Source organism: Oncorhynchus tshawytscha, linkage group LG03, assembly GCF_018296145.1.
Source record: "Oncorhynchus tshawytscha isolate Ot180627B linkage group LG03, Otsh_v2.0, whole genome shotgun sequence".
In the NCBI taxonomy this organism is placed as follows: domain Eukaryota; kingdom Metazoa; phylum Chordata; class Actinopteri; order Salmoniformes; family Salmonidae; genus Oncorhynchus; species Oncorhynchus tshawytscha.
In genome coordinates this window covers 19582313-19596032 of record NC_056431.1, presented here as the reverse complement: position 1 = coordinate 19596032, position 13720 = coordinate 19582313, and the positions used below count along the sequence as shown (strand labels likewise).

The following is a 13720-nucleotide window of genomic DNA, read 5'->3' as shown; positions in this document are numbered from 1 at the left end:
AGGAGTCAGAGAGAGTCGACTGAAACGGAAACATCATATTTCCTCCTTACTCCACTGTTTGAACAGAGGGAGACACTGTGCACAAAGTCAATACTGCTTACGGTACGAATTTATACACTGAAAGGTATTTAGGGTCTCATGTGCTGTGATTAAACAAACAAGACTTTTGGACAGCCGGCCAGACAACTGTACTGTGCAAACACATCTTCTATTGAGTTACAGGGCCTACTCCACCGAATCTGTTTTCATTGACTTGTGACTTTTATTGATTGTCTCACACCTTATACCGCATTACATAATGTTGGGCCTGTGTCTCTACAATTCTCTTTCAACATACATACAGTTTTTCCACTCTCATAACCCTTCTTGGCTGGATTAATAGTCTTGGTAGCATTAGCTCTAAGCTAAATCTGAAACATGCTAGGGTTGTTTTAAGCCACGGTGACGTACCCTTCTGGCATAGAACTGTCTGAACTTGTTGTTGTCTTTAACTTCAGCATATATTCATCCATTACTAATACCACAATGGTTTAAGGGAGGAAATGGGCAGTGTTGTATCACATTTAGCAAATGGTTGCTCATGTTAGCATTGGAAATTGACCCACACAATTTTAGCTGTTGACAGTTGCCTAGCCCAGTGCTCGAGTCTACATTTACTAGCTGTATTTTAGCTGTGGTAGGGCCTGTTAAGATAAGCAAATAAAATAGCTTCAGCCAGAGCATAAGACTCTTCCGCTTTAGTGCACTGCCTCACTTTTAACGTGCTAGCTAGCGTTATCTTATTGCCTGTTTCTCTCTGCTCTCTTTTGTTGTTAGCAAGTTGCTGCTCTGTTCCAGTATTGTGTGTGGTGTAGAGAGGAGCTCCACTGACCCCCTGGCATCCTCTCAGCTCACTAGAAGGAAATAGGTTTACATAATTAAATCTTTCATCACTGGCAAACGACAGCTAGGGTTTTGGTCCGGCTCCTCTCGGACACTTAATTTATTATCAATTTACACTTCATTAAAGATGCCAGGCCCGATAGGAGATGTGCTTTACTTTGGAATAACTCATTACGTTGTTATCTTATCGACTTTCTTGCTGTTTATCCCATATATTAAGCCTTTTGTTGTTGCATATTTCCAGAAGGATTTGCTGTCTTGTTGCGGCCAAATGTCCATATCATGACTCACAGATTAGTTAAGGGAAATGAAATATTCTCATCTAGATTTTTTAGTGCTAACAACCGCGTACTTGCAGCAGCATGACTCTTCAGAAGATAATGGTTTATTATTCCAGGCTAAAGAGCCTATCTGTACCTACTCATATCGATCAGTAGTGGAGATGTAAAGGGTAATCTGGTAGTGATGGCTAGCTCATTGCATTTAGATGGAGTAGTGAGTGGCTCCTGGTGTGAAGGTCGTGACCATGGAGACAAAGAATGACCAGCCAACCGGCTGGCGCCTCCGAGAGAGATTGAGGCGCTGTGCGAAGATCAAGATTTCTAGACCAAGAGCAGAGGTGGGCGGTTTTATGTGCCCTGAAGATCATGGATTGCTAAAAGATGATACAATATGCTTTTAGTTTTGGAGCAGCTATTTTACAGAATAGCTTAGATCAGTGGGCCATTAAAGTAAGGTACACCGGGGTATCTAGAATGGGGTAGGTGAGTAATAGCCCTCTTAAACTATTAAAGAGCAGAGATTAGACCTTTAGGGAGTAAGGAGTAACTATATTTCAGTAGGTGGGGGAGGTTGAATACAGCTTTGATTCTTCTGTTTTATTGTCACGTTTTCTTATCCAAACATATAACTAAATATGTCCTATGGGAGGGCCTCATTCATCTTCTTTGACTACACATGTAATAAAGTTGGATGTTTACATACACTTATGTTGGAGTCATTAAAACTCATTTTTCAACCACTCCACAAATTTATTTTTAACAAACTATAGTTTTGGCGAGTTGGTTAGGACATCTACTTTGTGCATGACACAAGTCATTTTTCCAACAATTGTTTACAGACAGATTATTTCACTTATAATTCACTGTATCACAATTCCAGTGTGTCAGAAGTTTACATACACTAAGTTGACTCTGCCTTTAAACAGCTTGGGAAATTCCAGAAAATGATGTCATGGCTTTAGAAGCTTCTGATAGGCTAATTGACATAATTTGAGTCAATTGGAGGTGTACCTGTGGATGTATTTCAAGGCCTACCTTCAAACTCAGTTCCTCTTTTTTTGACATCATGGGAAAATCAAAAGAAATCAGCTAAGACCTCAGAAAAAAAATTGTAGACCTCCACAAATCTGGTTCATTCTTGGGAGCAATTTCCAAATGCCTGAAGGTACCACGTTCATCTGTATAAACAATAGTATGCAAGTATTAACACCATGGGACCACGCAGCCGCCATACTGCTCAGGAAGGAGAGGCATTCGGTCTCCTTGAGATTAACCTACTTTGGTGCGAAAAGTGCAAATCAATCCCAGAACAACAGCAAAGGGCCTTGTGAAGATGCTGGAGGAAACAGGTATGAAAGTATCTATATCGAAATAACCTGAAAGGCGGCTCAGCAAGGAAGAAGCCACTGCGCCAAAACAGCCAGAAAAAAGCCAGACTCCGGTTTATATCTGCACGTGGGGAGAAAGATCGTACTTTTTGGAGAAATGTCTTTTGGTCTGATGAAACAAAAATAGAACTGTTTGGCCATAATGACCATCGTTATGTTTGGAGGAAAAAGGGGGAGGCTTGCAAGCCAAAGAACACCATCCCAACCGTGAAGCACGGGGGTGGCAGCATCATGTTGTGGGGGTGCTTTTCTGCAGGAGGGACTGGTGCACTTCACAAAATAGATGGCATAATGAGGGAGGAAAGTTATGTGGATATATTGAAGCAACATCTCAAGACCTCAGTCAGGAAGTTAAAGCTTGGTGGCAAATGGGTCTTCCAAATGGACAATGACCCCAAGCATACTTCCAAAGTTGTGGCAAAATGGCTTAAGGACATCAAAGTCAAGGTATTGGAGTGGCCATAACAAAGCCCTGACCTCAATCCTATAGAAATTGTGGGCAGAACTGAAAAAGCGTGTGCGAGCAAGGAAGCCTACAAACCTGACTCAGTTACCCCAGCTCTGTCAGGAGGAATGGGCCAAAATTCACCCAACTTATTGTGGGAAGCTTGTGGAAGGCTACCCGAAACGTTTGACCCAAGTTAAGCAATTTGAATGCAATGCTAGCAAATACTAATTGAGTGTATGTAAACTTCTGACCCACTGGGAATGTGATGAAAGTAATAAAAGCTGAAATAATTGATTCTCTCTGCTTTATTCTGACATTTAACATTCTTAAATAAAGTGGTGATCCTAACTGACCTTAAACAGGGAATATTTACTGGGATTAAATGTCAGGAATTGTGAAAAACTGAGTTTAAATGTATTTGGCTAAGGTGTATGTAAACTTCAACTCTATGTCCTCTGGTTGCTGGATTGAGATGTCTTACCAAAGCAGACAGCTCCCAACAGAGTCATTCTGTGTAAGGATCCTTGTAAACTATGGACCATTAACCACTAATGATGTCAAGGCAGGAAACTCCTGCATCAATACAGGCAGGCACAAGGGACAGAAGTTTTCTTTGCATGGTGACATATTCTGATACATTATCTGTCTGTTTCAAATTATATAATATTTCTCTTCTTTGAATGGAATTTATATCAACATGGATTCATTAGATTCCCTCTCAGCCCACATTTCCAATCTCATTACAATTTAATATAATGTTGTCAAAATATTCAATTATTCAATGTTTTCTTAGAGAGGCTGCTGGCATACACATCAGCATATAGAACTATTCTTGAGCTTCCTCCTCTTTACGCACTAACTCCATGTGTAATGCAACCACAAGGTTGTTCCCTTCCTGGGAAACCTGCTTGTTACTGCAGGCCTCATGTTTTATACATACTATATGTCTGCTCTTGTTCACCTGCCAAAGGTCCTACAGGAGGATTTCAATTTCATATTTACCTCCATATGTTTTTCAAGTATTTCTTTATTATAATTCATATTCCCACCTGCACGACAAGCTCTGTGCAGTAGGAATGGAAGATTGTCTCTCTTGTGCTTTCTCTTCCCTGAACGATGCTTGTGGTACAATGGACCCAGGTTTAAATGCAATGGCTTCAGGATTCTCGAGCAATACATATGTAGGTTCTTAATTTGCACCAGTTTGCTACAGCAGGAAAATAACCTTACAGCAACAGGCAATGTGAATTATTATGTGGATAATAATTCATGGATATTTTTGTAGGGGTTGATACATTTTCCGTTAAGGGCAAATCAAGTCTGAATTTTCAAAGTGGAAATTACAAACTTTAGAAGCCTTTTTAAAACTCAAATACACTACAAGTTTGCATTTCCTGCTGTGCATGAAAATTCTCAGCAACAAAAAATTGATCAGATTAAGATCCTACATCTGTAGCTAGCAGATGGGGTCTGACTCAGAGTCAGGGATTTCAAGGGCTAGTAGGGGCCATCTCACTCACTGCCATTTATATGGAAATCGGGCTTCTATGTTCCACTCTGGTGGCACCTAATGCGCACTTTACCGTGTGAAGTGGATGAAGCAAATCCACATACAATATACTGGCCTATATTAGCCCAGCAGCGAACAAGGAGAGGACATGATATGTAGAGAATTTTAACATGCAATTCAATGCAATCTAATTAATTTACATTGACATGCAATCATGTTTCAGTGTCACAGTATCTGCTAATACAGTGCATGTTTGGAGGAACTGGTCATACATAGGACACAAAGCTGGGATAATATGTCATATTCATATGAATTTAATCATTTCCATCCATTGTATTCATCCACTGTATTCGTATTATTCTCAAATCAAAAATCAAATCAATTTTTTTTTGTCACATACACATGGTTAGCAGATGTTAATGCGAGTGTAGCGAAATGCTTGTGCTTCTAGTTCCGACAATGCAGTAATAACGAACAAGTAATCTAACTAACAATTCCAAAAAACGACTGTCTTATACACAGTGTAAGGGGATAAAGAATATGTACATAAGGATATATGAATGAGTGATGGTACAGAGCAGCATAGGCAAGATACAGTAGATGATATCGAGTACAGTATATACATATGAGATGAGTATGTAAACCAAGTGGCATAGTTAAAGTGGCTAGTGATACATGAATTACATAAGGATGCAGTCGATGATATAGAGTACAGTATCTACGTATGCATATGAGATGAATAATGTAGGGTAAGTAACATTATATAAGGTAGCATTGTTTAAAGTGGCTAGTGATATATTTACATCATTTCCCATCAATTCCCATTATTAAAGTGGCTGGAGTAGAGTCAGTGTCATTGACAGTGTGTTGGCAGTAGCCACTCAATGTTAGTGGTGGCTGTTTAACAGTCTGATGGCCTTGAGATAGAAGCTGTTTTTCAGTCTCTCGGTCCCAGCTTTGATGCACCTGTACTGACCTCGCCTTCTGGATGACAGCGGGGTGAACAGGCAGTGGCTCGGGTGGTTGATGTCCTTGATGATCTTTATGGCCTTCCTGTAGCATCGGGTGGTGTAGGTGTCCTGGAGGGCAGGTAGTTTGCCCCGGTGATGCGTTGTGCAGACCTCACTACCCTCTGGAGAGCCTTACGGTTGAGGGCGGTGCAGTTGCCATACCAGGCGGTGATACAGCCTGCCAGGATGCTCTCGATTGTGCATCTGTAGAAGTTTTTGAGTGCTTTTGGTGACAAGCCAAATTTCTTCAGCCTCCTGAGGTTGAAGAGGCGCTGCTGCGCCTTCCTCACGATGCTGTCTGTGTGAGTGGACCAATTCAGTTTGTCTGTGATGTGTATGCCGAGGAACTTAAAACTTGCTACCCTCTCCACTACTGTTCCATCGATGTGGATGGGGGGTGTTCCCTCTGCTGTTTCCTGAAGTCCACAATCATCTCCTTAGTTTTGTTGACGTTGAGTGTGAGGTTATTTTCCTGACACCACACTCCGAGGGCCCTCACCTCCTCCCTGTAGGCCGTCTCGTCGTTGTTGGTAATCAAGCCTACCACTGTTGTGTCGTCCGCAAACTTGATGATTGAGTTGGAGGCGTGCGTGGCCACGCAGTCGTGGGTGAACAGGGAGTACAGGAGAGGGCTCAGAACGCACCCTTGTGGGGCCCCAGTGTTGAGGATCAGCGGGGAGGAGATGTTGTTGCCTACCCTCACCACCTGGGGCGGCCCGTCAGGAAGTCCAGTACCCAGTTGCACAGGGCGGGGTCGAGACCCAGGGTCTCGAGCTTGATGACGAGCTTGGAGGGTACTATGGTGTTGAATGCCGAGCTGTAGTCGATGAACAGCATTCTCACATAGGTATTCCTCTTGTCCAGATGGGTTAGGGCAGTGTGCAGTGTGGTTGAGACTGCATCGTCTGTGGACCTATTTGGGCGGTAAGCAAATTGGAGTGGGTCTAGGGTGTCAGGTAGGGTGGAGGTGATATGGTCCTTGACTAGTCTCTCAAAGCACTTCATGATGACGGATGTGAGTGCTACGGGGCGGTAGTCGTTTAGCTCAGTTACCTTAGCTTTCTTGGGAACAGGAACAATGGTGGCCCTCTTGAAGCATGTGGGAACAGCAGACTGGTATAGGGATTGATTGAATATGTCCGTAAACACACCGGCCAGCTGGTCTGCGCATGCTCTGAGGGTGCGGCTGGGGATGCCGTCTGGGCCTGCAGCCTTGCGAGGGTTAACACGTTTAAATGTCTTACTCACTTTGGCTGCAGTGAAGGAGAGACCGCATGTTTTCGTTGCAGGCCGTGTCAGTGGCACTGTATTGTCCTCAAAGCGGGCAAAAAAGTTATTTAGTCTGCCTGGGAGCAAGACATCCTGGTCCGTGACTGGGCTGGGTTTCTTCCTGTAGTCTGTGATTGACTGTAGACCCTGCCACATGCCTCTTGTGTCTGAGCCGTTGAATTGAGATTCAACGCATAGACATCACCAAAGTCACCTTTATATGTGTGGCACATTACTGCTCCTTACCATGGTAGAAAAGACAGAGGTCAGAGATGACTGATATAGCTGCTGTTGTTTCCGGGGTTCATTTTCAGTCTAAGTGAGTGTTACTTGGAAACACAGTCTTCCCAGAAGACCTTTGGGTTCAGTGATCTCTGCCAGTCTGTTTTCTGAGCAGCTCCCCAGCCATCCATCCTCTTCTCCAGTTTCTCTCCTCTCCTCTCCTCTCCTCTCCTCTCCTCTCCTCCTCTCTCTCCTCTCCTCTCCTCTCCTCCCTCCTCTCCTCCTCCCTCTCCTCTCCTCTCCTCTCCTCTCCTCCTCTCTCTCCCTCTCCTCTCCTCTCCTCTCCCCTCTCTCCCTCCAGTTTCTATCCCATCTGATCTCATGCTACTTAGCCAGGACACTCCGAACACAGTATAGGAAGTAGTCAGTTTGGTAAGGCTGTAATAGTAGCCTGTTACACAGTTGACTTGGTAACTACGTATGTGCCTTTTAGGTAACAGGTACTGAATCGCAGCACCAGAGAGTACCCCTTGTCCAACAGGTACTAGCTGAACTAGGACCGTAAAATAAAGTGTTAACAGATTAAAGGGGGGCCACTAACCAAAGAAGGGTGGGGACTGTTACAGTATTTCAGAGTGTGTGCATGGTCATTGGGTTCAGCTATGGTCTAAGGATCCTCCCTGAGGCCTGTTCTCTTCTCCTGCTGTGTCTCCTCCTCTTCAAAAGGCCAGAGAATCCAATAGCATTAGGCAGCCACAGTGGGCACCAACACCACTCTATCAAGGGATCAGCTTCACACTGTCTCCTACACATCCCCATTTGGGATTGGTGTTATTCTCAAACTAACAGCATACAGTCACATTTCTGAAAAAAATCGAATCATATTTTAAGGTTGTATAGTAGGCTAGGCTATATATTGTGCATGGATTTCAATGAACAGTGTGCACACTTTCTCTCTTAAGATATTGTATATTAATCTGACAATCTGACTGCATCTGTTTCCCTTGGCTGTATTGCTGTATTCCTCTGTGAGACAAATTTGATGGGCCTGTGTGTGTTATGGTGACAGAGGTGCAGGGAAAAGAGCAGGCCACTCGGCTGCCCATTTTTCTGTCAGCCTTGTTCTCCGGGTCAAGGTTTAACCTGCCTGCTATCTCTGGAGACTCTAGCAGGAGAGAGAGACTGGGAGGTTAAACAGCACAGCCCAGGCAGGTTAGCGTTGCCGATAGCGCCACGAGGAGCGGAATACACAACAGAAAGAACAGAGTGAAGCTGAGAACCAATTATCCTTACCCACAAATAACAGAGAGAGAGAGAGAGAGAGAGAGCCAGGGGAGGGAGAGAGAGAAACAGAGATAGAGAGCCAGGGGAGGGAGAGAGAAAAACAGAGATAGAGAGCCAGGGGAGGGAGAGAGAAAAACAGAGAGAGAGAACCAGGGGAGGGAGAGAGAGAAACAGAGAGAGAGAACCAGGGGAGGGAGAGAGAGAAACAGAGATAGGGAAGGAGGGAGAGAGAGAAACAGAGATAGAGAGCCAGGGGAGGGAGAGAGAGAAACAGAGAAGAGGGAGAGAGCCAGAGGAGAGGGGGAGGGAGAGAGAAACAGAGATAGGGAAGGAGGGAGAGAGAGAAAAGGAGAGAGAGAGAGAGCCAGGGGAGGGAGAGAGAGAAACAGAGATAGAGAGCCAGGGGAGGGACAGAGAGAAACAGAGAGAGAGAACCAGGGGATAGAGAGAGAGAAACGGAGATAGGGATGGAGGGAGAGAGAGAAACAGAGATAGAGAAGGAGGGACAGAGAGAAACAGAGATAGAGAGCCAGGGAGGGAGAGAGAGAAACAGAGATAGGGAAGGAGGGACAGAGAGAAACAGAGATAGAGAGCCAGGGGAGGGAGAGAGAGAAACAGAGATAGGGAAGGAGGGAGTGAGAGAAACAGAGAGAGAGAGCCAGGGGAGGGACAGAGAGAAACAGAGATAGAGAGCCAGGGGAGGGAGAGAGAGAAACAGAGATAGGGAAGGAGGGAGAGAGAGAAACAGAGAGAGAGAGCCAGGGGATGGAGAGAGAGAAACAGAGAGAGAGAGCCAGGGGAGGGAGAGAGAGAAACAGAGATAGAGAGCCAGGGGAGGGACAGAGAGAAACAGAGAGAGAGAACCAGGGGATGGAGAGAGAGAAACAGAGATAGGGATGGAGGGAGAGAGAGAAGCAGAGATAGGGAAGGAGGGACAGAGAGAAACAGAGATAGAGAGCCAGGGGAGGGAGAGAGAGAAACAGAGATAGAGAGCCAGGGGAGGAAGAGAGAAAAACAGAGATAGGGAAGGAAGGAGAGAGAGAAACAGAGATAGAGAGCCAGGGGAGGGACAGAGAGAAACATAGATAGGGAAGGAGGGAGAGAGAGAAACAGAGATAGAGAGCCAGGGGAGGGAGAGAGAGAAACAGAGATAGAGAGCCAGGGGAGGGAGAGAGAGAAACAGAGATAGAGAGCCAGGGGAGGGAGAGAGAGAAACAGAGATAGAGAGCCAGGTGAGGGAGAGAGAGAAACAGAGATAGGGAAGGAGGGAGAGAGAGAAACAGAGATAGAGAGCCAGGGGAGGGAGAGAGAGAAACAGAGAGAGAGAACCAGGGGAGGGAGAGAGAGAAACAGAGATAGGGATGGAGGGAGAGAGAGAAACAGAGATAAGAGAGCCAGGGGAGGGAGAGAGAAACAGAGAGAGAGAACCAGGGGAGGGAGAGAGAGAAACAGAGATAGGGATGGAGGGAGAGAGAGAAACAGAGAGAGAGAACCAGGGGAGGGAGAGAGAGAAACAGAGAGAGAGAAGGAGGGACAGAGAATGAGCAAGAGGAGAGGGAGAGAATGACAAGAGGGAAAGAGATGAAGGATGGGGAAAGGAGAGAGGATGAAGACAGGGAAGGAGAGAGGATGAAGACAGAGAAGGAGAGAGGATGAAGACAGGGAAGGAGAGAATAGAGAAAGAGAGAGGCTGAGACGAGTGGGGGAAAAGGAAAAAATAGGAAAGGAAATGTGGAGATAAGGGGCCACGCTCACTAGACACTCACTAGTCACTCACCAGACACTCACCAGACACACACCAGACACTCACCAGACACTCACCAGACACAACACTAGACACACACCAGACACTCACCAGACACTCACCAGACACAACACTAGACACACACCAGACACTCACCAGACACTCACTAGACACTCACCAGACACAACACTAGACACACACCAGACACTCACTAGACACTCACCAGACACAACACTAGACACACACCAGACACTCACTAGACACACACCAGACACTCACCAGACACTCACTAGACACTCACCAGACACTCACTAGACACTCACTAGACACATACTAGACACACACCAGACACTCACTAGACACTCACCAGACACTCACTAGACCACACTAGACACACACCAGACACTCACTAGACACATAATAGACACTCACTAGACACACACTAGACACTCACTAGACACATACTAGACACTCACTAGACCACACTAGACCACATTAGACACACACTAGACACACACTAGACCACACTAGACACACACTAGGCAAACTTAGAAAACATTATTGCCACGTCACATCAGTTCACAGAATACCACAAGATGATTTTTAAGTTGATATAGCTGAAAGACTAAGCTATCTCCCAAAAGAAACTGGTAGTGTTACCTAATTGCCTACAGTAGCTCATCATATTAATCCATTCATCTGCTAGACATGTAGGCTTATATCACCCCATTCTCCAGATTGTCAGACAGGAAATACTAATGTCTCTTTATAGACTTCTTGGGAACAAATGTAAATGCAGTGCTCCTAATTGCTCCTAACCTTCAGTGTTGCTGTATGTAGCCTAGTGGTTAGAGTGGTGGACTAGCAACCAGAAGGTTGCAAGTTCAAATCCCTGAGCTGACAAGGTACAAATTCTGCCCCTGAATAGGCACTTCACCTGCTGTTCCTAGGCTGTCATTGAAAGTAAGAATTTGTTTGTAACTGACCTGCCTAGTAAAATAATGGTAAAAAAAAAGGTTTGATTCAAGCTGAGAGCCATTAGAAATGCCATGCTGTGACTTGTGGACGGGCTGGGAGAGAGCAATGAGATAACTGGTGCTCAATCAATGTAGGCCACTGAGTTAGAACAGGTGCTCTTCTGTCATTTTCTAATTAAAGCTGTCATTTCCACTTATTAAGGACATTACATTGGGTCAGATAAGGTGGGCTGAATGGGCTCAGCCATAGGAATAAGGCCATTTGTTGAGAATCATGAATACAGGTACTGAGATCCTCCATGCGGTTACTGACTTCACTTGAGTTTGGCTTTCTGTGGCACGTGCAGCACAGGAGGCAGGACGGATCATAATAATGACTGGGATGGAGGAAATGGAATGGTGTCAAACACGTGTTCGATACAATTCCATTTATTCCCCTCAAGCCATTACTATGAGCCCGTCCTCCCAATTAAGGTGCCACCAGCCAGCTATCATGTACAGACGCAGGTGTATACTCTTATAAAAATTCCAACCGTATATAAACACCATAGTTTGTATTTCTTGATTGGAAGTTGACGGAGTGAGAATGAGTGAGAACTGCGATGGACAGTTGATGCTGCGTAGTGTCTTTCCACAGTGTCTTTCCACAGTGTTGGAGGTGCCGTTCTAACACAATCCCCTCTTTCATTCCAGGTCTCAATTTGGAGGAAGATATTCTATCTGTAGCTGATAAAGGAGCTGTCCGTGGTGCTGAATTCCAGATCCACAGAGATCCCCAGTTCACACCCATGCCCTTGTGCCACTCCTGATATCTCCCGTTCCTAGCAGCAACCAACCTCACCGCCAGAGCCAAGATGGACGACGGCTACGGACAAGACGGACGTCAGGACTTCATCCGCGGTGCCAAAGACATCGCCAAGGTGGTGAAGAAGCAGGCGGGCAAGAAGGTGGGCCGCAGTGTGGACAAAATGGCCGACGAGTACACCAAGCGCTCATACAAGCGCTTCGAGGAAGAGGACGAGGATGACGACTACCCCGTGCAGCAGAGCCAAGATGGCGACGGCTACTACCGCAATGACAGCCGGGCCAACGACGACGAGGGCGGCCACAGCGACTCCACGGAAGGTCACGACGAAGACGATGAGATCTACGAGGGAGAGTACCAGGGGATCCCCCGGGCGGAGTCCGGCAAAACGGGTCCGGTGGACGGGATGGCCCCCCAAGCTCAGATCAGGGACCTGGCCCAGTTCGAGGCGGAGAGGAGGAAGGATCAGGAGGAGCTGGCCCAGCAGTACGAGACCATCCTACAGGAGTGTGGCCATGGGAAGTTCCAGTGGACGCTGTACTTTGTTCTGGGGCTGGCCCTCATGGCAGACGGTGTGGAGATCTTCGTGGTGGGCTTTGTGCTGCCCAGCGCAGAGAAGGACATGTGTCTGTCAGAGGAAAGCAAGGGCATGTTGGGTAAGATGGTTCTAATGGCCTAACAGCCTGCTATCGATTATTCTAACTGTGTTACTCTCTCTCTATTCCGGTTCCCTTATTCCGCTTTCCCTCCTTGTTTATTCGCTCTTTAGCCCTCTCTCTCTCTTTTTCCCTCTCTCTCTTTTTCCCTCTCACTCTCTTTTTCCCTCTCACTCTCTTCATCAGTTTGTGTCTGCATCTCTTTATTCCCTACAAAAGCAAGCTTGAGTTCAAAGAGGTGGCCTATTCAAGGGATACTTCAGGATTTTTGCAATGAGGCATGCATGCTAGTAGATACCCATAGACTTCCAGTCATTGCGCTACCACTAGTTAGCATTAGCTCGAGAAACTTCCCTCTAAAGTCCTTCATACTGGGCTCCCGGGTGGCGCAGAGGTCTAGGGCATTGCATCTCAGTGCAAGAGGTGTCACTACAGTCCCTGATTCGATTCCAGGCTATATCACATCTGGCCGTGATTGGGATTCTCATAGGGCGGCGCACAATTGTCCCAGCGTTGTCCGGGTTTGGCTGGGGCAGGCCATCATTGTAAATAAGAATTTGTTCTTAACTGACTTGTCTAGTTAAATAAAGTTTTTTTTTTTAAATGAGACGTAAAAATGCTATCCAGAAATTCATCTTATGCTGGGGAAGTAGATAAAGGGCCGCATTGCCAAAATGCTGAAGTATCCCTTTATCAAATGTTCCCCATGCCACATTTTCCCCATAGTCTTATTATTTTAACACACTTTATATGAAGTTACAGTAGCTAAAGGCCTTTAGGATTCACTGCCCATGTAACTACTGAATGCTCCAAGCCAAATCCTATACATGCTTTGGTTCAGGGGTTTTATAGCAGAATATACTGCACACTGGAGACCATAGCATAGGCCCATTAAGAGAATGGTGAGAATGGTGTGTGTCTGTGTGTGTGTGTGCTGTGTGAAGTTACTCATGTGACCATTTCCCTTGCTGGGGGACAATGTCCATTCCATGCCATCTGTCTTTGGCCATTCAGCAAGGACACAATGAACGAGGGCTATGGTCCTAACACATTCAACTCATTCTGTATTTATACTGGCAGGCCATGTGTTATGCATGTTGTTTTTTATCGATTCGTTTTGTTTGTGTTGTTGCTTTTTGTTTGATGTGGGGAGTGAGGTCAGCGGATTGAATGGCATGTTCAAAGGGGTATCATGTTTTTATAGTATAGCAGAATTGAGAATGGACTCAAACAACCTCTCTCCA

The 13720-nt window shown here is 45.6% G+C and overlaps 1 protein-coding gene across 2 annotated transcripts in view; it reads left to right on the top strand.

Annotated features, from left to right (window-relative positions):
• Positions 1 to 13720, top strand: part of LOC112229587 (synaptic vesicle glycoprotein 2A-like) — a 52453-nt gene that overhangs the window by 12487 nt on the left and 26246 nt on the right. For both annotated transcript variants that reach the window (XM_042311603.1, XM_042311611.1), the window contains one exon: positions 11709 to 12476. In XM_042311603.1, the coding sequence (XP_042167537.1) occupies positions 11870 to 12476 (607 nt within the window). In that variant the 5' untranslated portion in view covers positions 11709 to 11869. The remainder of the gene's footprint in view (positions 1 to 11708; positions 12477 to 13720) is intronic.